Source organism: Phyllobates terribilis, unplaced genomic scaffold, assembly GCF_046119375.1.
Source record: "Phyllobates terribilis strain yellow unplaced genomic scaffold, ASM4611937v1 Scaffold_4__5_contigs__length_816908805, whole genome shotgun sequence".
NCBI lineage: Eukaryota > Metazoa > Chordata > Amphibia > Anura > Dendrobatidae > Phyllobates > Phyllobates terribilis.
This window is the reverse complement of record NW_027362764.1, coordinates 42438151-42465505: the sequence shown is the minus strand read 5'-3', so window position 1 is coordinate 42465505 and position 27355 is coordinate 42438151. Positions and strand designations below refer to the sequence as shown.

The window sequence follows — 27355 nt, the reverse complement described above, 5'->3', positions numbered from 1 at the left end:
ACCGACTATGGGAGAAAAACTGCGAGACAAGGCATCCGCCTTAACATTCTTAGTACCAGGGATGTAAGTAACGGAGAAATTAAACCGCGAGAAAAACAGTGACCACCTAGCCTGACGGGCATTCAGGCGCTTGGCAGCATCAAGATATATCAGATTTTTATGATCCGTAAGAACCTGAACGGGAAATTCCGCACCTTCCAAGAAGTGGCGCCAGTGTTCAAATGCGAGTTTAATAGCCAATAATTCCCGATTACCAATATCGTAATTCAGTTCAGTCTCCGAAAATTTTTTTGAAAAAAAGGCACAGGGATGTAATCCATCCCCGTTATCCTGAGACAATACTGCGCCAACCCCCACAGAGGAAGCATCAACCTCAACCAAAAACGGCCTAGTAACATCAGGCTGCATAAGGATGGGAGCAGAGGTGAACCTCTCCTTGAGATACACAAAAGCTTCAATGGCCTCAGAAGACCACTGAACCGCATCAGCACCTTTCCTGGTGAGATCAGTCAGAGGTTTGACAATACTAGAAAAATTTTTTATGAATTTTCTGTAGTAATTGGCGAAACCCAAAAACCTCTGTATCGATTTCAAACCAATAGGCCTAGGCCATTCCTGCACAGCTTGAACTTTAACCGGGTCCATCTCAAAACCTTCGCTGGAGATAATGTAACCCAAAAAACTAATTCTCTGTACAGCGAACTCACATTTCTCCAGCTTAGCAAAAAGCGAATTGTCCATTAATAACTGTAATACCTCACGCACGCTCCGCCAATGAGACTCCAGATCCGGCGAATAAATCAAAATGTCATCCAAATACACAACCACATTTTTACCGATCAAAGGTCTAAGGATGTCATTAATCAGATTCTGAAAAAATGCAGGAGCATTAGTAAGACCAAAAGGCATAACCAGATTCTCAAAATGACCCACAGGAGTGTTAAAAGCAGTCTTCCATTCGTCACCCTCCTTCATGCGCAACAGATTGTATGCCCCCTTAAGGTCAATTTTAGAGAACCACTTGGCCCCCATTAACTGGTTAAACAGATCAGGAATCAATGGCAGTGGGTAAGGATTGCGTACAGTAATTTTGTTAATCTCACGAAAATCCAGACAAGGACGTAAACCGCCGTCCTTTTTTTTTACAAAAAAAAAATCCAACCGCCACAGGAGACTTGGAAGGCCTAATGTGACCGGCGGCCAAACTTGTCTGTATGTATTCCTCCAAAGCCTTCCTCTCAGGAATAGTAAGGTTAAATAAACGACTTTTAGGAAGAGTCGCTCCAGGGACAAATTCAATAGAACAATCATAGTCTCTATGGGGAGGCAAAACCTGCGATTCCTTCTCAGAAAAAACTCTCCAAAAATCCTGAATAGGAACAGGCAATTCTCCCCTATCCAAAGCTGCAATACGCCCGTTACAACACTTGTCATAACATTTATGGCTCCAGGATTTAATTTCACTGGTAGACCAATCCAGTACAGGATTGTGAAATTTTAACCAGGGCAATCCCAATATTACTGGAGAAGGCAAGTTATTCAACACTACCAAATCCAATTTCTCATGGTGAACACCATTAATAGTGAGAGGAAATTCACAGACCTTGAGAGTAATATTCTTCAAAGGGGAACCATCCACAGAAACCACAGCAATGGGGGATGATAAAGGTTCAGGTTCTAAATTGAGTCTTTCCACGAATCCCCCATCAATTACATTCAGAGTAGACCCGCAATCAACAAACACCCGAAATTCCATTAATTTTTTCTGAGCAATCGTGGAAGCAGCTAAAAATACACCCTTGGAATTTAAACAGGCAATACGGGCGTGACTGACCATTTTTTTTTCTTTCTTCATACGAAGCTCACAGCCTTTAATCAAATGACCAGATTTTCCGCAATAGAAACACAAGCCTTCAGAAAATCGACGGTCTTTTTCTTGAGAGCGAGGTGCCACCGATCCAATCTCCATCGGTTCACCACTGTTAGTACACACATTCTCATAACCAGAAACTGACATAGCAGAGGATTTGCTCTCATTAACCCTAGCACGCAGTCTCCTATCCACCCGTATAGCTAATTGCATAGCCTGTTGCAAATCTTCAGGTGTAGGATAAGCAATTAGCAGGTCTTTAACCCTTTCACTGAGCCCAGCAAGAAATAGACTTTTCAGAGCAGAATCGTTCCACCCTGTTTGAGTAGACCAACGACGGAAATGAGTACAATATTTTTCCACATTACCTGATCCCTGTTTTAAACGTCTCAACTCAGTCTCAGCTGATGCGACACGGTCAGGATCATCATATAATAGTCCCAAAGCAGAAAAAAAACTATCCACTGATCTGAAGCATGTATCACTAGGTTGCAAAGAAAAGGCCCACTCCTGAGGCTCTTTGCGCAAAAGTGACATTATGAACCCAACGCGCTGGGATTCATCCCCAGAGGACTTAGGTCTCAAACGAAAATACAATAAGCAAGCATTTTTGAATGAAAAAAATTCTCGGTGTTCACCAAAAAATAAATCCGGCAAACATACCTTAGGCTCCAAGAAATGTGCTCCAGGACAGTTACTCACGTGCTGACGGAGCTCGGCCACCTCCAGAGAGAGTCCCTGCAGGCGATGAACCAAATCCTGAACCGACACCATGATGGAACAGAAAAATCTTTCCTTAGAGAATTTGCTGGCTGGACTTACTGTTATGTTCTGCTACCAGAGCTAAGGAAAGAGAGGAGATCTGTCCCTACGATAGAACTCAGCTTAATCCCTACGATGTAACAGGGAACCTGATCCTGCGATCAGACCTGCTAAAGTCCTAAGCTAGTCTGTACGGAGACCTATAGATGTGGGGAAGGAATCCCTACAAGTACTAAGGACTGGGAGGAATATGGGACACCTCCTAACAGAAATAGTAGCAGACAGACGAACAAACAAAATATATAGAACATAGAGGTCAGTAGACCAAGCAAACTAACAGAGCAAGACACAGAGCACAGGCTAGCTAGAAAGTAGATATACAATGAAGTCCAGCAAAGCCAGAAGGGCGGAGCAGGATTAAATAGGCCAACAAGGTCATGTGACCAGCAAAGGAAAAAAAACCTAAGAGCAAGGTTCTAACACCTACTCCACACTTTGCCTCCTGAACTCATTATTAACTCTGAAAAATAGCTAAAATCTGTCCTGCTACAGGACTGCTAATATTCATCTTGGCATCAAGGACAGACAGCTCACTGAGGGATCAGGTGCCTGCTGAAGTCTATAGGGGAGGAGGGAATAGACAGAGTAACACAGGTACAGGTTCTTTTGCAGTTTATTTTAAGCTCACTCCAAAGCAGGATTCAATGCTACACTGCTCAGTACTTCAGTACAATGTCCTCCATGCTGCTGCTGCTGCTTTTGAGCATGTGCTACACAGGTAGACAGACGAGCAGGAGCCGTTCATGTCTGAGTGTGCTGTGTATGGGAGACATCATAGCAGCTGGTCTGTACCTATTAGTGCAGAGAACTGAAAATTAGAGCCCGAAGAGGGGAAAATACAGGATACGAGTCATATAATAGCCAGATATTGTGTTATTCCTGATGTACAGACAGTACAGCTTATTCTGAAAATCACAGGTGCACTTCCAGTTATTGGATATATGATTATTGGCACCTCAGGTTCTTCAGAGAGCTACACTCTGCCTAAGGCCACGGCCACACTATCCGTATTTGGTCAGTATTCGGTCAGTATTTTTTCTCAGGAGTGGGAGCCAAAACCAGGAGTGGGTGATAAATGCAGAATTGGTGACTTGTTCCTATTATACCTTTTCTCTGATTGTTCCTCACCTGGTTTTGGCTCCCACTCCTGAGAAAAAATACTGACCGAATACTGACCAAATACTGATAGTGGGGCCGTGGCCTAATGTTAATAAAGAAAGTGCATAGCCCTGGGCTTCCTGCACACAATTGCAATCCCTACTTGTGTGTTCTGTATTGTAACTGATCAATGGGTGAATCTATGGCAGGTTTCAGTCTGGCCAGGTGGGTGGAGACTCAGCGGCAAAAAGGAGGAGGGACATTGAGGTGATGTCAATCAGGCTAGGTGGGTGGAGCTTCAGCAGCAACAGCAGGGAGGAGGGACATTGAGGAGCTGTCAATTAGGCTAGGTGGGTGGAGATTCAGCAGCAGGGAGGAGGGATATTGAGGAGCATTTAATCAGGCTAGGAAGGTGGAGATTCAGGGGCAAAAAGGAGGAGGGACATTGAGGAGATGTCAATCAGGCTAGGTAGGTGGATCTACTGCAGAGAGGAGGGACATTGAGGAGATGTCAATCAGGCTAGATGGACGAGATTCTGCAGCAGCAGAGAGAAGGGATATTGAGGAGCTGGCAGTCAGGCTAGGAAGGTGGAGATTCAGCAGCAGGGAGGAGGGATATTGAGGAGCATTTAATCAGGCTAGGAAGGTGGAGATTCAGGGGCAAAAAGGAGGAGGGACATTGAGGAGATGTCAATCAGGCTAGATGGATGAGATTCTGCAGCAGCAGAGAGAAGGGATATTGAGGAGCTGGCAGTCAGGCTAGGAAGGTGGAGATTCAGCAGCGGGGAGGAGGGATATTGAGTAGCATTTAAATCAGGCTAGATAGACGGTGATTCCACAGCAGAGAGAAGAGACATTGAGGAGCTGTCAATCAGGCTAGAAGGATGGAGATTTAGCAGCAGCAGCAGCAGTCAGGAGGGGCGCTGAAGAGATAAAGCATGTACTTCAACAGGTTACACAACCATTTTGATATATATTTCAGCAGTAAGTATACCAGTCTTGTCAGGTCTAAGAGATCTACTTATTAATGTATGTAGTCTGTATTGTAAAATCTGGTGACAGATTTTAAAATCAATCAGCAGCGCTACGATAAGCCTCAGTGTCGCCCTGGCTGAACTATTAAGACTGATTCTTTAAGCTATTTAAGGTCTGGAGTCTGACGACTACACTCCCATACTTCTATGAGGTGGTAAGGATGGCAGAAAACGAATGCAACTCGAGCCAAACCCAAATCCCCCCCTTCCCAAAAAAAGCTCATTCCTAACCACAGAATTATCATTAATATTAGATTTAGTTACCGGCGCCAATTACCCATCACTTATATTATAGGTTTCAGATGAAACTGGATCCATGACGATAACCACAGTTTCAGAGGAGAGTCCGTTCTCCATGTCCATGCTGCTGACGGAGAAATGTTTCATCCTGTATGGAGGGGACAAGATATTTGTTTGGAAAGGTAAAATAATGATAACAATGAGCTAGAGATGAGCAGATCTTTTGAAATTCAAAATTCACCAGCTTTGTAGAATTTTTCCCTGAAATCTAATTTGTAGCAGATCAGTTCAGCACAAGTTGTCAGTATTGCTAAGCTTTTTATTGCCCTGAAAAGACATGTGTAACACTCTGAGGTCTCCTACGACTGTATCAAACTGCTTCCCAGCTCCTTAACGCAGACACAGCCTTAGTAATGTCATAGTGATCTCCACATATGTATGGGTAAACACACTGCACCTTTACTCATTTTGATTTTTAAAATATAAAAATGGTCCAAAAATTATATATATACAAAAGGCGGTGCATATCAAATAATCTGCTGCTTTTTGACAATCGGTGGTACAAAAATTATCCATTTTTTGGGTCAGCACCAAATTTTCTGTTTGGAATGTGAAGAAGCAGTGGCTTTTTTAACAAATTGTCCAAAAATTATCCCCCCCCCCCCTTTTTTTTTTTAGCAGTTTTTGATTTATTTTCCTTGTACAGGGTACAGCTGAGGGTAGCAGTACAGTATAGTTATAGAACACAAAAGAAAGGCAGGAGATATGTCTCTGGTGTGGCTGTCTATCGGCAGTAGCAGCAAAAGTACAATATAGAATATGATATTCAGGTGCAAAATTAGACTGCCTAAAACAGTGGTCCAAGGAATGGGATTTAGCAGTCCTAAGACTCAGTTGTTAAAATAAGAACTGGCTTAGAAAACAAGTAAAAGGCTGCCTCCCTGCTGTCAATTGTACTCAATTGTCTTTTAGATGGATTATTGTACTGAAAATGGTGCTGTTGCTGTATTTGGGAGGAATAGAGCTAAGCAACAGTACATGTGAAAAAGACTTAGGTATACTAATAGATCATAGACTGAACATGAGTCAACAGTGTGATGCAGCAGCAAAAAAGGCAAATACAATTCTGGGATGTATTAACAGAAGCATACAGTCTAGATCACGTGAAGTCATTATCGGTCTTTACTCCTCTTTGACCTCATCTGGAATACTGCGTCCAGTTTTGGGCACCACATTTTAAAAAAGACATAGACAAACTGGAGCAAGTTCAGAGAAGAGCGACCAGAATGGTGACCGGTCTGCAAACCATGTCCTATGAGGAACGGTTACAGGATTTGGGAATGTTTAGCTTGCAAAAAAGAAGACTGAGAGGAGACTTAATAGCTGTCTACAAATATGTCAAGGGCTGTCACATTGTAGAAGGATCATCTTTATTCTCATTTGCACAAGGAAAGACTAGAAGCAATGGGATGAAACTAAATGGGAGGAGACACAGATTAGATATTAGAAAAAACTTTTTGACAGTTAGGGTGATTAATGAGTGGAACAGGCGGCCACGAGAGGTGGTGAGTTCTACTTCAATGGACGTCTTCAAACAGAGGCTGGACAGACATCTGTCTGAGATGATCTAGTGAATCCTGCTTTGAGCAGGGGGTTGGACCAGATGACCCAGGAGGTCCCTTCCAACTCTACCATTCTATGATTCTATGATTCTATGATTCTATGATTTATGTACTGAACAAATAAAGTAGCACACTGTAACACTGAGTATATAGATATGAAATATGAATAGCATAACTGCTGTAGAAAATAGAAATAAATGAAAAAACTTTTTTGAAATTTTTTTTTTAGCGCATGTAAATATGAAGTATGGAAAATGAATAGCATTACTGCTGTAAATAAATGAGAAATCTTAGCGTATAAATTGGCTAATTCATGTGTACCTGACAGCCGCGGTAAGGCGTTTCTCATGCTATTCATATTTCATATTTCATATCTATATACTCAGTGTTACAGTGTGCTACTTTATTTGTTCATTAGATATGGAGGTAGCTGCTCTTAGTAAGCACCTGTTCACACCTATTTTTTGTAGTGGAAGTGCCGTCATTTTCTTTGTTACTGTATTTATGTACTGATCATAGTTCTGGTGATGTATTAATGTATTGATGGTAGTTCTGGTGACGTATTCATGCACTGATGGTGTTTCATGTACTAATAGTAGTTCTGGTGATGTATTCATGTACTGATCATGGTTCTGGTGACGCAATCTGGGGAGCATTGAGTCTGCAGGCAGTCGAGAGAGGTCTGCTGACCAGTCATGCAGTCAGCAGGCATCCGCTTGGCAAAAACTTTGTCGAGTAGAGAATAAACCTTATCCTGGTAGTTTAGACAAATTGTACTTCCTTTCAAAAGTCAGGATAAAAGTTCCCCCATTTTGCTTTTATTGTAAGAGTCTAAAAGCTTGACTATACAATAGTCATGCCTTTACTTTATGTTAACTATACACTTGTCACTCAACAAGCAATCAAACAGGCAACTTGCCATGCTGGAAGCACAACCAATGGCCTCCTGTTCTGATTAGGCTGTAATGCTATAAAGTAAGTGTTGAGCGCCAGTAGATGATCAAATGTAGACTGTACCAGTAACCAGATCAAAGACAATAGGCAAGTGCCTTCGTAGCCCTATTGTTTGCCTGAATCGAATCTCAAAACCTTCAAATACTGGTGAATCCATATTTATTATGCTTTTCAGAACCCAGAGCATAATAATTATAGGATGTTAGAGAACAAATAATACTCGCCTCACCGCCAACCTTTCCTACCATCCCTGCAGCCTGCCATCTATTTATTCGTGCCTCTTCTTTTCCCCCTTTTCCTGTTGCACGAATTCTCTTCAGCTCTTTCACTTCCAGACTGTGGCTTCTGGCTTAACTAAGTCTCTGACGTCACTTACTATCCTCACATCGCTGATAAAAAGAATACATGCAACAGGGAATGGGGAAAAGAAGACCGGGTGGTGGCCGTTGGAGGAGGTAGGACAGGTGAGCGGGTTGGTGAGTATTATTAATTGTTTTAAAGTGTTTTCTGGCCCTTTATTGCTCAGCAAAATGGCTGCTGCAACTGACCCAAAGGATAATCAGTATTCTTGAGAATATGAATTTTTGGAAAATTTAAGGAGAATTAAATTCCACTGGAATAAATTTGCTCATCTCTAATAGGTAGCTAGATGCATATAATAAACAAATCTCTGTGGTAGTTTGTTACAATGTATCAGTCTGGATTGCAGGCAGTTTAGCTCACATTTGTAGTCACTTCTCAGCTGAGAGCTGGACCAGATCTGAACAGGATTAATATTGCTCTGAGTACAATTTAGATCAGGTTCACATTAGCATTCGAGATTCTGATTTTCTGTTCCATTATAGGAATGAAAAAAAAAACAAAACAAAACAGAACTCTCAAAAAAAAAAAAAAAAAAATACATTCGACCTATGATGGGTGCAAATAGTGCCAGACGGTCACCATTCACTATAAGAAAGTTATATGGTATCCTTTAAAGTTTAAAAAATATATATGTATGCGGTGCTGCGCTTTTACTTACTGTAAAAAGAAAAGACTAAATTTGTGATGGAGCCTTCTAATGGAAGATCGGATGAAAGTATAATCCAATCCTTAGAATGAAGACATCTTGAGAAATTAAACTGTTAACAAGTTATAAAACTTTAAATTTTTCAAGTTATTAAACATAAACAGATAACCCTCTTTTTAAAATAAAATTTTCAGGCAAAAGGTCTAATAAGGAGGAGAAAAACACGGCTCTCAAGACTGCAGAAGACTATCTAAACCAGATGAATTACGACGCCAACACTCAGGTTTGGAGAATGATAGATTTACTTTCTTTGCAATCCGTAGTTTTATTTTACTCACTTATATAGCGCCATTAATTCCACAGCGCTTTACAGATATTATATCCACTGTCCCCATTGGGGCTCACAATCTACATTCCCTATCAGGATGTCTTTGGACTGTGGGAGGAAACCGGAGAATCCGGAGGAAACCCACACAAACACGGGGAGAACATAACTAGTTAATACGCAGTTAATGCCTATTTTCACATAGTGATACTCCCCTTCACCTCCAGTGTAAGGATGAATGACACAGATATAGGGCTGTAAGGCATCCACAGGGAGCAGCAGTCTGAATCCTGAACCCTCAAGACCATTTAATAATATAAAAAATTAGCAAATAAATAAACATTTATAAACACTATTGACCTGTAGATAACGGCCGCTTCAGGAATTTGTTTACTTAAATTACTTATCAAATCCTTTACGTTTATGGAACATCTACAGGAAAGTATCTATTCTATCATACTGTATGTAAAAGAAAGTCTTAATACATTTCTGACTTTTTCCCGCTCCTTTGTATTATTATATTTCCAGTGACAGCCGCTATTTGAGCTCTCTGTGCTTCTGTAGTAGATCATAGTTCTGCCAGAGGAAGGGGAGACCCCAATGTTCAAACAGTATTTCTATGGCTGGAGGGATAAAGAGCAAAGTCAAGGCTTCGGAAATGTGGTCACTAAGGAAAGAATTGCAAATATTAAGAAAACTGCATTTGATGCAAAATTGCTTCACAAATCTCCAAAAATGGCTGCTCAGTACAACATAATCGATGACGGGTCAGGACAAGCTGAGGTCATTGTAGATTTTTTTAATTTTGTTTTAATGAAGATTTTTATAGTATTCATCCCTATGTGCAAGAATATAACTACTATAATACTGCCCCCTATGTACAAGAATATCACTACTATAATACTGCTCCTATGTACAAGAATATAACTACTATAATACTGCTCCTATGTACAAGAATATAACTACTATAATACTGCTCCGTATGTACAAGAATATCACTACTATAATACTGCTCCTATGTACTAGAGTATAACTACTATAATACTGCTCCTATGTACAAGAATATAACTACTATAATACTGCCCCTATATACAAGAATATAACTACTATAATACTGCCCCTATGTACAAGAATATAACTACTATAATACTGTCCCCTATGTACAAGAATATCACTACTATAATACTGCTCCTATGTGCAAGAATATAACTACTATAATTCTGCCCCTATGTACAAGAATATCACTACTATAATACTGCTCCTATGTACAAGAATATAACTACTATAATACTGCTCCGTATGTACAAGAATATCACTACTATAATACTGCTCCTATGTACTAGAGTATAACTACTATAATACTGCTCCCTATGTACAAGAATATAACTACTATAATACTGCACCCTATGTACTAGAGTATAACTACTATAATACTGCTCCTATGTACAAGAATATAACTACTATAATACTGCCCTCTATGTACAAAAATATAACTACTATAATACTGCTCTCTATGTACAAGAATATAACTACTATAATACTGCCCCCTATGAACAAGAATATAACTACTATAATGCTGTCCCTATGTACAAGAATATAACTACTATAATACTGCCCCCTATGTACAAGAATATAACTACTATAATACTGCTCCTATGTACAAGAATATAACTACTATAATACTGCCTCTATGTATAAGAATATAATACTATAATACTGCCTCCTATGTACAAGAATATAACTACTATAATACTGCTCCTATGTACAAGAATATAACTACTATAATACTGCTCCTATGTACAAGAATATAACTACTATAATACTGCTCCTATATACAAGAATATGACTACTATAATACTGCTCCTATGTACAAGAGTATAACTACTATAATACTGCCCCTATGTACAAGAATATAACTACTATAATACTGCTCCTATATACAAGAATATAACTACTATAATACTGCCCCCTATTTACAAGAATATAACTACTATAATACTGCCCCCTGTGTACAAAAATATGACTACTATAATACTACCTCCTATGTACAAGAATATAACTACTATAATACTGCTCCTATGTACAAGAATATAAGTACTATAATACTGCTCCCTATGTAGAAGAATATAAGTACTATAATACTGCCTCCTATGTACAAGAATATAACTACTATAATACTGCTCCTATGTACAAGAATATAACTACTATAATACTGCTCCTATGTACAAGAATATAACTACTATAATACTGCTCCCTATGTACAAGAATATAACTACTATAATACTGCCCCCTATATGCAAGAATATAACTACTATAATACTGCCCCACATGTACAAGAATATAACTACTATAATACTGCCCCTATATACAAGAATATAACTACTATAATACTGCCCTTATGTATAAGAATATAACTACTGTAATACTGCCCCTATGTACAAGAATATAACTACTATAATACTGCTCCTATATACAAGAATATAACTACTATAATACTGCCCCTATGTACAAGAATATAACTACTATAATACTGCCCCTATGTACAAGAATATAACTACTGTAATACTGCCCCTATGTACAAGAATATAACTACTATAATATTGCTGCTGTGTACAAGAATATAACTACTATAATACTGCTGCTATGTACAAGAATATAACTACTATAATACTGCCCCCTATGTACAAGAATTTAACTACTATAATACTGCCCCTATGTACAAGAATATAACTACTATAATACTGCTCCTATGTACAAGAATATAACTACTATAATACTGCCCCTATATACAAGAATATAACTACTATAATACTGCCCCTATGTACAAGAATATAACTACTATAATACTGTCCCCTATGTACAAGAATATCACTACTATAATACTGCTCCTATGTGCAAGAATATAACTACTATAATTCTGCCCCTATGTACAAGAATATCACTACTATAATACTGCTCCTATGTACAAGAATATAACTACTATAATACTGCTCCGTATGTACAAGAATATCACTACTATAATACTGCTCCTATGTACTAGAGTATAACTACTATAATACTGCTCCCTATGTACAAGAATATAACTACTATAATACTGCACCCTATGTACTAGAGTATAACTACTATAATACTGCTCCTATGTACAAGAATATAACTACTATAATACTGCCCTCTATGTACAAAAATATAACTACTATAATACTGCTCTCTATGTACAAGAATATAACTACTATAATACTGCCCCCTATGAACAAGAATATAACTACTATAATGCTGTCCCTATGTACAAGAATATAACTACTATAATACTGCCCCCTATGTACAAGAATATAACTACTATAATACTGCTCCTATGTACAAGAATATAACTACTATAATACTGCCTCTATGTATAAGAATATAATACTATAATACTGCCTCCTATGTACAAGAATATAACTACTATAATACTGCTCCTATGTACAAGAATATAACTACTATAATACTGCTCCTATGTACAAGAATATAACTACTATAATACTGCTCCTATATACAAGAATATGACTACTATAATACTGCTCCTATGTACAAGAGTATAACTACTATAATACTGCCCCTATGTACAAGAATATAACTACTATAATACTGCTCCTATATACAAGAATATAACTACTATAATACTGCCCCCTATTTACAAGAATATAACTACTATAATACTGCCCCCTGTGTACAAAAATATGACTACTATAATACTACCTCCTATGTACAAGAATATAACTACTATAATACTGCTCCTATGTACAAGAATATAAGTACTATAATACTGCTCCCTATGTAGAAGAATATAAGTACTATAATACTGCCTCCTATGTACAAGAATATAACTACTATAATACTGCTCCTATGTACAAGAATATAACTACTATAATACTGCTCCTATGTACAAGAATATAACTACTATAATACTGCTCCCTATGTACAAGAATATAACTACTATAATACTGCCCCCTATATGCAAGAATATAACTACTATAATACTGCCCCACATGTACAAGAATATAACTACTATAATACTGCCCCTATATACAAGAATATAACTACTATAATACTGCCCTTATGTATAAGAATATAACTACTGTAATACTGCCCCTATGTACAAGAATATAACTACTATAATACTGCTCCTATATACAAGAATATAACTACTATAATACTGCCCCTATGTACAAGAATATAACTACTATAATACTGCCCCTATGTACAAGAATATAACTACTGTAATACTGCCCCTATGTACAAGAATATAACTACTATAATATTGCTGCTGTGTACAAGAATATAACTACTATAATACTGCTGCTATGTACAAGAATATAACTACTATAATACTGCCCCCTATGTACAAGAATTTAACTACTATAATACTGCCCCTATGTACAAGAATATAACTACTATAATACTGCTCCTATGTACAAGAATATAACTACTATAATACTGCCCCTATGTACAAGAATATAACTACTATAATACTGCTCCTATATACAAGAATATAACTACTATAATACTGCCCCTATGTACAAGAATATATCTACTGTTATGCACACGCCCGGACTGACTGGCGTGTGCGTGTTTATGTAGTGATTCCACTGTGCCATGAACCGGAGAGTGCCTGGAGGGGCGTAACTAAGTATCTGCCCGATCCGACCAAGGTCGCACGACGGCATACGACGCCAGTGCACCAGGGAGGAACCGAGCAGAGGAACCAGGGTCTACTCCAGGTCAGACTCCGGACACGGCTATTGACCCACACCGGGGAATACAGGAACAGGCAGACTAGAGCACAGGCTGGGTAGGGTCCAGTACAGACTAGGAGACAAATTCGAAACCTCAGACGCGGTAGACAGAGCTGAGCAAAGCGAAAACCGCAGACGCGGTGGACAGAGCTGAGCAAAGCAAAAACCGCAGACGCGGTGGACAGAGCTGAGCAAAGCGAAAACCGCAGACGCGGTGGACAGAGCTGATCAAAGCGAAAACCGCAGACGCGGTGGACAGAGCTGAGCAAAGCGAAAACCGCAGACGCGGTGAACAGAGCTGAGCAAAGCGAAAACCGCAGACGCGGTGGACAGAGCTGAGGAAAGCGAAAACCGCAGACGCGGTGGACAGAGCTGAGCAAAGCGAAAACCGCAGACGCGGTGGACAGAGCTGAGCAAAGAGAAAACCGCAGACGCGGTGGACAGAGCTGAGCAAAGCGAAAACCGCAGACGCGGTGGACAGAGCTGAGCAAAGCGAAAACCGCAGACGCGGTGGACAGAGCTGAGCAAAGCGAAAACCGCAGACGCGGTGGACAGAGCTGAGCAAAGCGAAAACCGCAGACGCGGTGGACAGAGCTGAGCAAAGCGAAAACCGCAGACGCGGTGGACAGAGCTGAGCAAAGCGAATACGGCCCCCAGAGAGGCGGGACGAACAGGCAAGGAGCGTGTTCAGACTGGCCTGGAAATACAGCCTCCAGGAAGGCGGAACGAACAGGCAAGGAACGAGTACAGACTGCAGGTTAAGGTACACAGATAGGACACAGTACAGACATGGAAACAGATATTGCAAGACAGGTAACATAGACAGGACCTGGCATGTCAGAGACAAAAGCCAACTGACAGGGCAAGATGCTCAGGCGTGGGTTAATTGGAGCAGCTGTTTTAAATACCAGGAGACAGACAGCAATAGGCTGAGGACGCACAAGGGGTGTGCCTGCAGCAGGTACAAAAAGCAGGAAGTGATCTGGCGCCGCCCTTAAGCAGCAGACACAGAGGCAAACAGACAGCATGGAGGGAAGCCAGAGAGACATTCTGGACTGGAGATCAAGTGCGCGCTCTTGCACAGTGGGAGATGGACCACTATGCAAGGACGCCGCCAGGTATGTTACAGTACCCCCCCCTTTACGCCCCCTCTTCTTCAGGCCTGCCAGAATGTTCCGCAGGGAATTCGAGGGCCAATCCTTCACTTCAAGGAGATCACTTCCACTGTCCACTGGAGAAACTGGTCTCATCTGGTTAGCTAGGATGCTACCTCCTATCCAGCCATCCTCAGCAACAGACGAAAAGGGTGGAGTACCAGGAACAGCACACAGGGAAGTCTCTCTCCACTTATTATCAGGTAGCACCCCAGAGGGTTCAGGAGACAACTGGAAGTCCTCCGCCGGGTTGGAGGGGTGCAGAGACTCGGGGGTAACCTCTGCTTCGGGGTACATCTTGTCAAGCTCACAGGATGAAATGGGCGAGGTATCAGGTACAAGGTGTAGAAAAGTCCCTGTTACCTTGTTTTCTGGTGGTACCCAGGAGGATTCAGGAAACAACTGGGGATCCTCCGCCGGGTCAGAATAGTGCAGAGACTCGGGGGTAACCTCTGCTTCGGAGTACACTAGATCGGACTCGCTAGATGAAGCGGGCGAGGTATCAGGTACCGAGTATAGGAAAGTACCTGTCCATTCGTTATCAGGTAGCACCCCGAAGGGTTCAGGAGACAACTGGAGCTCCTCCGCCTGGTTGGAGGGGTGTAGAGACTCGGGGATAACCTCTGCTTCGGAGTACACTAAGTCGGACTCACTGGAAGAAGCGGCCGAGGTAACATGTACCGAGTATAGGAGAGTCTCAGTCCATTCGCTATCAGGTAGCACTCTGAAGGGTTCAGGAGACAACTGGAGGTCCTTCGCCTGGTCGGAGGGGTGTAGAGACTCGGGGATAACCTCTGTTTCGGAGTACACTAGGTCGGACTCACTGGAAGAAGCGGCCGAGGTAACAGGTACCGAGTATAGGAAAGTCTCAGTCCATTCGCTATCAGGTAGCACCCCGAAGGGTTCAGGAGACAACTGGAGGTCCTCTGCCTGGTCGGAGGGGTGTAGAGACTCGGGGATAACCTCTGCTTTGGAGTACACTAGGTCGGACTCACTGGAAGAAGCGGCCGAGGTAACAGGTACCGAGTATAGGAAAGTCTCAGTCCATTCGCTATCAGGTAGCACCCTGAAGGGTTCAGGAAACAACTGGAGGTCCTCCGCCTGGTCGGAGGGGTGTAGAGACTCGGGGATAACCTCTGCTTTGGAGTACACTAGGTCGGACTCACTGGAAGAAGCGGCCGAGGTATTAGGTACCGAGTATAGGAGAGTCTCTGTCCATTCGCTATCAGGTAGCACCCCAAAGGGTTCAGGAGACAACTGGAGGTCCTCCGCCTGGTCGGAGGGGTGTAGAGACTCGGGGGTAACCTCTGCTTCGGAGTACACTAGGTCGGACTCACTGGAAGAAGCGGGCGAGGTATCAGGTACCGAGTATAGGAGAGTCTCTGTCCATTTGCTATCAGGTAGCACCCCGAAGGGTTCAGGAGACAACTGGAGGTCCTCCGCCAGGTCGGAGGGGTGAAGAGACTCATGGGTAACCTCTGCTTCAGAGTACACTAGGTCGGACTCACTGGATGAAGCAGCCGAGGTATCAGGTACCGAGTATAGGAAAGTCTCTGTCCATTTGCTACCAGGTAGCACCCCGAAGGGTTCAGGAGACAACTGGAGATCCTCCGCCTGATCGGAGGGGTGTAGAGACTCAGGGGTAACCTCTGCTTCGGAGAACACTAGGTCAGACTCACTGGACGAAGCGGGCGAGGTATCGGGTGCAGGGTATAGGGAAGTCTCTCTCCAATTGTCCTCAAGTGGTATCCCGGGAGATTCAGGAGGCAACAGGGGGTCCTCCGGTGTGAATTCTGGGTGCACAGCAGTCTCTTCGGGCAGGAGAACTGGTGCACTACCCACGCACATTACCCGTTGGGGCTTCTCCGGGATACAGGGAGATGAAGCTTCAGTAGGGACTTCAAGGTTAGGGTCAGGAGGTCTCAGGGAGGACAGACCCTGGCGTGACGGCTTGCCTCTACGTCTAGCACGTCTGGACTGCCTCTTGAGGTTGGGAGAAGTATTCCGGAGAGTGTAGTCACCCTGTGAGGATTCTGGGTGGGCAGTAGTCTCATTGGGCTGGAGGACTATTGCGCTACCCACACACATTACCCATCGGGGCTGCTCCGGGATACTGGGAAGTGAAGCTTCAGCAGGAGCCTCCGGGTTAGGATCACCGAAGACCGTTAGAAAGGCCACCAGGAAGGCCATTATGTCTAGGATGATAGGATCCTGTGCATCCCATAGGGGAATGATCCAATTCAAGGCATCACCCGCTAGGTAAGACATCATGAATCCCACCTTAACCCGATCTGTGGGAAAACATAGAGGGTAGAACTTGAAGTGTAGCATGCATTGCTCCACAAATGCACGACTCTGTCTTGGATCCCCATAGTAACGTGGCGGATCCGCAGGAACGAAAGCTGATAGATCCATCTGGACGGGTGCGTAATTCGCCTGGAACTCAGCTAAGGGAAAAAAAAAATATATATATATTTATTTTTAATGCACGTATTCGCTGGAAAACATCTCAGAGAGCGAAGGCCGTGGGGCTCAACGGGAACCATGGCCTGAGCATGCTGTTATGCACACGCCCGGACTGACTGGCGTGTGCGTGTTTATGTAGTGATTCCACTGTGCCATTAACCGGACAGTGCCTGGAGGGGCGTAACTAAGTATCTGCCCGATCCGACCAAGGTCGCACGACGGCATACGACGCCAGTGCACCAGGGAGGAACCGAGCAGAGGAACCAGGGTCTACTCCAGGTCAGACTCCGGACACGGCTGTTGACCCACACCGGGGAATACAGGAACAGGCAGACTAGAGCACAGGCTGGGTAGGGTCCAGTACAAACTAGGAGACAAATTCGAAACCGCAGACGCGGTAGACAGAGCTGAGCAAAGCGAAAACCGCAGACGCGGTGGACAGAGCTGAGCAAAGCAAAAACCGCAGACGCGGTGGACAGAGCTGAGCAAAGCAAAAACCGCAGACGCGGTGGACAGAGCTGATCAAAGCGAAAACCGCAGACGCGGTGGACAGAGCTGAGCAAAGCGAAAACCGCAGACGCGGTGGACAGAGCTGAGCAAAGCGAAAACCGCAGACGCGGTGGACAGAGCTGAGCAAAGCGAAAACCGCAGACGCGGTGGACAGAGCTGAGCAAAGCGAAAACCGCAGACGCGGTGGACAGAGCTGAGCAAAGCGAAAACCGCAGACGCGGTGGACAGTGCTGAGCAAAGAGAAAACCGCAGACGCGGTGGACAGAGCTGAGCAAAGCGAAAACCGCAGACGTGGTGGACAGAGCTGAGCAAAGCGAAAACCGCAGACGCGGTGGACAGAGCTGAGCAAAGCGAAAACCGCAGACGCGGTGGACAGAGCTGAGCAAAGCGAAAACCGCAGACGCGGTGGACAGAGCTGAGCAAAGCGAAAACCGCAGACGTGGTGGACAGAGCTGAGCAAAGCGAATACGGCCCCCAGAGAGGCGGGACGAACAGGCAAGGAGCGTGTTCAGACTGGCCTGGAAATACAGCCTCCAGGAGGGCGGAACGAACAGGCAAGGAACGAGTACAGACTGCAGGTTAAGGTACACAGATAGGACACAGTACAGACATGGAAACAGATATTGCAAGACAGGTAACATAGACAGGACCTGGCATGTCAGAGACAAAAGCCAACTGACAGGGCAAGATGCTCAGGCGTGGGTTAATTGGAGCAGCTGTTTTAAATACCAGGAGACAGACAGCAATAGGCTGAGGACGCACAAGGGGTGTGCCTGCAGCAGGTACAAAAAGCAGGAAGTGATCGGGCGCCGCCCTTAAGCAGCAGACACAGAGGCAAACAGACAGCATGGAGGGAAGCCAGAGAGACATTCTGGACTGGAGATCAAGTGCGCGCTCTTGCACAGTGGGAGATGGACCACTATGCAAGGACGCCGCCAGGTATGTTACAGTACCCCCCCCTTTACGCCCCCTCTTCTTCAGGCCTGCCAGAATGTTCCGCAGGGAATTCGAGGGCCAATCCTTCACTTCAAGGAGATCACTTCCACTGTCCACTGGAGAAACTGGTCTCATCTGGTTAGCTAGGATGCTACCTCCTATCCAGCCATCCTCAGCAACAGACGAAAAGGGTGGAGTACCAGGAACAGCACACAGGGAAGTCTCTCTCCACTTATTATCAGGTAGCACCCCAGAGGGTTCAGGAGACAACTGGAAGTCCTCCGCCGGGTTGGAGGGGTGCAGAGACTCGGGGGTAACCTCTGCTTCGGGGTACATCTTGTCAAGCTCACAGGATGAAATGGGCGAGGTATCAGGTACAAGGTGTAGAAAAGTCCCTGTTACCTTGTTTTCTGGTGGTACCCAGGAGGATTCAGGAAACAACTGGGGATCCTCCGCCGGGTCGGAATAGTGCAGAGACTCGGGGGTAACCTCTGCTTCGGAGTACACTAGATCGGACTCGCTAGATGAAGCGGGCAAGGTATCAGGTACCGAGTATAGGAAAGTACCTGTCCATTCGTTATCAGGTAGCACCCCGAAGGGTTCAGGAGACAACTGGCGCTCCTCCGCCTGGTTGGAGGGGTGTAGAGACTCGGGGATAACCTCTGCTTCGGAGTACACTAAGTCGGACTCACTGGAAGAAGCGGCCGAGGTAACATGTACCGAGTATAGGAGAGTCTCAGTCCATTCGCTATCAGGTAGCACTCCGAAGGGTTCAGGAGACAACTGGAGGTCCTCCGCCTGGTCGGAGGGGTGTAGAGACTCGGGGATAACCTCTGTTTCGGAGTACACTAAGCAGCAGACACAGAGGCAAACAGACAGCATGGAGGGAAGCCAGAGAGACATTCTGGACTGGAGATCAAGTGCGCGCTCTTGCACAGTGGGAGATGGACCACTATGCAAGGACGCCGCCAGGTATGTTACAACTACTATAATACTGCCCCTATATACAAGAATATAACTACTATAATACTGCTCCTAAGTACAAGAATATAACTGCTATGATACTGCCCCTATGTACAAGAATATAACTACTATAATACTGCCCCCTATGTACAAGAATATAACTACTATAATACTGTCCCCTATGTACAAGAATATAACTACTATAATACAGCCCCCTATGTAGAGGAATATAACTACTATAATACTGCCCCCTATGTACAAGAATATAGCCACTATAATACTGCCCCTATGAACAAGAATATAACTACTATAATACTGCCCCTATGTACAAAAATATTACTACTATAATACTGCCCCTATGTACAAGAATATAACTACTATAATACTGCCCCTATGTACAAGAATATAACTACTATAATACTGCCCCTATGTACAAGAATATAACTACTATAATACTGCCCCTATGTACAAGAATATAACTACTATAATACTGCTCCTATATACAAGAATATAACTACTATAATACTGCCCCCTATGTACAAGAATATAACTACTATAATACTGCCCCTATGTACCAGAATATAACTACTATAATACTGCCCCTATGTACAAGAATTTAACTACGATAATACTGCTACTATGTACAAGAATATAACTACTATAATACTGCTCCTATGTACAAGAATATAACTACTATAATACTGCCCCTACGTACAAGAATATAACTACTATAATACTGCTCCTATATACAAGAATATAACTACTATAATACTGCCCCTATGTACAAGAATATAACTACTATAATACTGCCCCTATGTACAAGAGCATAACTGCTATAATACTGCCCCTATGTACAAGAATTTAACTACTATAATACTGCTCCTATATACAAGAATATAACTACTATAATACTGCCCCCTATTTACAAGACTATAACTACTATAATACTGCCCCTATGTACAAGAATATAACTACTATAATACTGCCCCTATGTACAAGAATATAACTACGATAATACTGCTACTATGTACAAGAATATAACTACTATAATACTGCTCCTATGTACAAGAATATAACTACTGTAATACTGCCCCTATGTACAAGAATATAACTACTATAATACTGCTCCTATATACAAGAATATAACTACTATTATACTGCCCCTATGTACAAGAATATAACTACTATAATACTGCCACTATGTACAAGAGTATAACTGCTGTAATACTGCCCCTATGTACAAGAATATAACTACTATAATACTGCTCCTATATACAAGAATATAACTACTATAATACTGCTCCTATATACAAGAATATAACTACTATTATACTGCCCCTATGTACAAGAATATAACTACTATAATACTGCCACTATGTACAAGAGTATAACTGCTGTAATACTGCCCCTATGTACAAGAATATAACTACTATAATACTGCTCCTATATACAAGAATATAACTACGATAATACTGCTACTATGTACAAGAATATAACTACTATAATACTGCTCCTATGTACAAGAATATAACTACTGTAATACTGCCCCTATGTACAAGAATATAACTACTATAATACTGCTCCTATATACAAGAATATAACTACTATAATACTGCCCCTATGTACAAGAATATAACTACTATAATACTGCCAGTATGTACAAGAATATAACTCCTATAATACTGCCCCTATGTGCAAGAATATAACTACCATAATACTGCCCCTATGTACAAGAATATAACTACTATAATACTGCTGCTGTGTACAAGAATATAACTACTATAATACTGCTGCTATGTACAAGAAAATAACTACTATAATACTACCCCCTATGTACAAGAATATAACTACTATAATACTGTCCCCTATGTACAAGAATATAACTACTATAATACAGCCCCCTATGTAGAAGAATATAACTACTATAATACTGCCCCCTATGTACAAGAATATAGCCACTATAATACTGCCCCTATGAACAAGAATATAACTACTATAATACTGCCCCTATGTACAAAAATATTACTACTATAATACTGCCCCTATGTACAAGAATATAACTACTATAATACTGCCCCTATGTACAAGAATATAACTACTATAATACTGCCCCTATGTACAAGAATATAACTACTATAATACTGCCCCTATGTACAAGAATATAACTACTATAATACTGCTCCTATATACATGAATATAACTACTATAATACTGCCCCCTATGTACAAGAATATAACTACTATAATACTGCCCCTATGTACCAGAATATAACTACTATAATACTGCCCCTATGTACAAGAATTTAACTACGATAATACTGCTACTATGTACAAGAATATAACTACTATAATACTGCTCCTATGTACAAGAATATAACTACTATAATACTGCCCCTACGTACAAGAATATAACTACTATAATACTGCTCCTATATACAAGAATATAACTACTATAATACTGCCCCTATGTACAAGAATATAACTACTATAATACTGCCCCTATGTACAAGAGCATAACTGCTATAATACTGCCCCTATGTACAAGAATTTAACTACTATAATACTGCTCCTATATACAAGAATATAACTACTATAATACTGCCCCCTATTTACAAGAATATAACTACTATAATACTGCCCCTATGTACAAGAATATAACTACTATAATACTGCCCCTATGTACAAGAATATAACTACGATAATACTGCTACTATGTACAAGAATATAACTACTATAATACTGCTCCTATGTACAAGAATATAACTACTGTAATACTGCCCCTATGTACAAGAATATAACTACTATAATACTGCCCCTATGTACAAGAATTTAACTACGATAATACTGCTACTATGTACAAGAATATAACTACTATAATACTGCTCCTATGTACAAGAATATAACTACTGTAATGCTGCCCCTATGTACAAGAATATAACTACTATAATACTGCTCCTATATACAAGAATATAACTACTATAATACTGCCCCTATGTACAAGAATATAACTACTATAATACTGCTCCTATATACAAGAATATAACTACTATTATACTGCCCCTATGTACAAGAATATAACTACTATAATACTGCCACTATGTACAAGAGTATAACTGCTATAATACTGCCCCTATGTACAAGAATATAACTACTATAATACTGCTCCTATATACAAGAATATAACTACTATAATACTGCCCCCTATTTACAAGAATATAACTACTATAATACTGCCCCTATGTACAAGAATATAACTACTATAATACTGCCCCTATGTACAAGAATATAACTACGATAATACTGCTGCTATGTACAAGAATATAACTACTATAATACTGCTCCTATGTACAAGAATATAACTACTGTAATACTGCCCCTATGTACAAGAATATAACTACTATAATACTGCTCCTATATACAAGAATATAACTACTATAATACTGCCCCTATGTACAAGAATATAACTACTATAATACTGCCCCTATGTACAAGAATATAACTCCTATAATACTGCCCCTATGTGCAAGAATATAACTACCATAATACTGCCCCTATGTACAAGAATATAACTACTATAATACTGCTGCTGTGTACAAGAATATAACTACTATAATACTGCTGCTATGTACAAGAAAATAACTACTATAATACTACCCCCTATGTACAAGAATATAACTACTATAATACTGCCCCTATGTACAAGAATATAACTACTATAATACTGCTCCTATGTACAAGAATATAACTACTATAATACTGCCCCTATGTACAAGAATATAACTACTATAATACTGCTCCTATATACAAGAATATAACTACTATAATACTGCCCCTATGTATAAGAATATAACTACTGTAATACTGCCCCTATGTACAAGAATATAACTACTATAATACTGCTCCTATATACAAGAATATAACTACTATAATACTGCCCCTATGTACAAGAATATAACTACTATAATACTGCCCCTATGTACAAGAATATAACTACTGTAATACTGCCCCTATGTACAAGAATATAACTACTATAATACTGCTGCTGTGCACAAGAATATAACTTCTATAATACTGCTGCTATGTACAAGAATATAACTACTATAATACTGCCCCCTATGTACAAGAATATAACTACTATAATACTGCCCCTATGTACAAGAATATAACTACTATAATACTGCTCCTATGTACAAGAATATAACTACTATAATACTGCCCCTATGTACAAGAATATAACTACTATAATACTGCTCCTATATACAAGAATATAACTACTATAATACTGCCCCTATGTACAAGAATATAACTACCATAATATTGCCCCTATGTACAAGAATATAACTACTATAATACTGCTGCTGTGTACAAGAATATAACTACTATAATACTGCTGCTATGTACAAGAATATAACTACTATAATACTGCCCCCTATGTACAAGAATATAACTACTATAATACTGCCCCTATGTACAAGAATATAACTACTATAATACTGCTCCTATGTATAAGAATATAACTACTATAATACTGCCCCTATGTGCAAGAATATAACTACTATAATACTGCTCCTATATACAAGAATATAACTACTATAATACTGCCCCTATGTACAAGAGTATAACTACTATAATACTGCCCCTATGTACAAGAATATAACTACTATAATACTGCTCCTATATACAAGAATATAACTACTATAATACTGCCCCTATGTATAAGAATATAACTACTGTAATACTGCCCCTATGTACAAGAATATAACTACTATAATACTGCTCCTATGTATAAGAATATAACTACTATAATACTGCCCCTATGTACAAGAATATAACTACTGTAATATTGCCCCTATGTACAAGAATATAACTACTATAATACTGCTGCTGTGTACAAGAATATAACTACTATAATACTGCTGCTATGTACAAGAATATAACTACTATTATACTGCCCCCTATGTACAAGAATATAACTACTATAATACTGCCCCTATGTACAAGAATATAACTACTATAATACTGCTCCTATGTACAAGAATATAACTACTATAATACTGCTCCTATGTACAAGAATAGAACTACTATAATACTGCTCCTATATACAAGAATATAACTACTATAATACTGCCCCTATGTACAAGAATATAACTACTATAATACTGCCCCTATGTACAAGAATATAACTACTATAATACTGCCAGTATGTACAAGAATATAACTCCTATAATACTGCCCCTATGTGCAAGAATATAACTACCATAATACTGCCCCTATGTACAAGAATATAACTACTATAATACTGCTGCTGTGTACAAGAATATAACTACTATAATACTGCTGCTATGTACAAGAAAATAACTACTATAATACTACCCCCTATGTACAAGAATATAACTACTATAATACTGTCCCCTATGTACAAGAATATAACTACTATAATACAGCCCCCTATGTAGAAGAATATAACTACTATAATACTGCCCCCTATGTACAAGAATATAGCCACTATAATACTGCCCCTATGAACAAGAATATAACTACTATAATACTGCCCCTATGTACAAAAATATTACTACTATAATACTGCCCCTATGTACAAGAATATAACTACTATAATACTGCCCCTATGTACAAGAATATAACTACTATAATACTGCCCCTATGTACAAGAATATAACTACTATAATACTGCCCCTATGTACAAGAATATAACTACTATAATACTGCTCCTATATACATGAATATAACTACTATAATACTGCCCCCTATGTACAAGAATATAACTACTATAATACTGCCCCTATGTACCAGAATATAACTACTATAATACTGCCCCTATGTACAAGAATTTAACTACGATAATACTGCTACTATGTACAAGAATATAACTACTATAATACTGCTCCTATGTACAAGAATATAACTACTATAATACTGCCCCTACGTACAAGAATATAACTACTATAATACTGCTCCTATATACAAGAATATAACTACTATAATACTGCCCCTATGTACAAGAATATAACTACTATAATACTGCCCCTATGTACAAGAGCATAACTGCTATAATACTGCCCCTATGTACAAGAATTTAACTACTATAATACTGCTCCTATATACAAGAATATAACTACTATAATACTGCCCCCTATTTACAAGAATATAACTACTATAATACTGCCCCTATGTACAAGAATATAACTACTATAATACTGCCCCTATGTACAAGAATATAACTACGATAATACTGCTACTATGTACAAGAATATAACTACTATAATACTGCTCCTATGTACAAGAATATAACTACTGTAATACTGCCCCTATGTACAAGAATATAACTACTATAATACTGCCCCTATGTACAAGAATTTAACTACGATAATACTGCTACTATGTACAAGAATATAACTACTATAATACTGCTCCTATGTACAAGAATATAACTACTGTAATGCTGCCCCTATGTACAAGAATATAACTACTATAATACTGCTCCTATATACAAGAATATAACTACTATAATACTGCCCCTATGTACAAGAATATAACTACTATAATACTGCTCCTATATACAAGAATATAACTACTATTATACTGCCCCTATGTACAAGAATATAACTACTATAATACTGCCACTATGTACAAGAGTATAACTGCTATAATACTGCCCCTATGTACAAGAATATAACTACTATAATACTGCTCCTATATACAAGAATATAACTACTATAATACTGCCCCCTATTTACAAGAATATAACTACTATAATACTGCCCCTATGTACAAGAATATAACTACTATAATACTGCCCCTATGTACAAGAATATAACTACGATAATACTGCTGCTATGTACAAGAATATAACTACTATAATACTGCTCCTATGTACAAGAATATAACTACTGTAATACTGCCCCTATGTACAAGAATATAACTACTATAATACTGCTCCTATATACAAGAATATAACTACTATAATACTGCCCCTATGTACAAGAATATAACTACTATAATACTGCCCCTATGTACAAGAATATAACTCCTATAATACTGCCCCTATGTGCAAGAATATAACTACCATAATACTGCCCCTATGTACAAGAATATAACTACTATAATACTGCTGCTGTGTACAAGAATATAACTACTATAATACTGCTGCTATGTACAAGAAAATAACTACTATAATACTACCCCCTATGTACAAGAATATAACTACTATAATACTGCCCCTATGTACAAGAATATAACTACTATAATACTGCTCCTATGTACAAGAATATAACTACTATAATACTGCCCCTATGTACAAGAATATAACTACTATAATACTGCTCCTATATACAAGAATATAACTACTATAATACTGCCCCTATGTATAAGAATATAACTACTGTAATACTGCCCCTATGTACAAGAATATAACTACTATAATACTGCTCCTATATACAAGAATATAACTACTATAATACTGCCCCTATGTACAAGAATATAACTACTATAATACTGCCCCTATGTACAAGAATATAACTACTGTAATACTGCCCCTATGTACAAGAATATAACTACTATAAT

The 27355-nt window shown here is 40.1% G+C and overlaps 1 protein-coding gene across 1 annotated transcript in view; it reads left to right on the top strand.

The window, feature by feature from the left end:
• Positions 1-27355, top strand: part of LOC141264610 (scinderin-like) — a 67958-nt gene that overhangs the window by 9455 nt on the left and 31148 nt on the right. The window contains exons 3-5 of the mRNA XM_073676889.1: positions 5120-5246; positions 8844-8932; positions 9542-9757. Coding sequence (XP_073532990.1) covers positions 5120-5246; positions 8844-8932; positions 9542-9757 — 432 coding nt within the window. The remainder of the gene's footprint in view (positions 1-5119; positions 5247-8843; positions 8933-9541; positions 9758-27355) is intronic.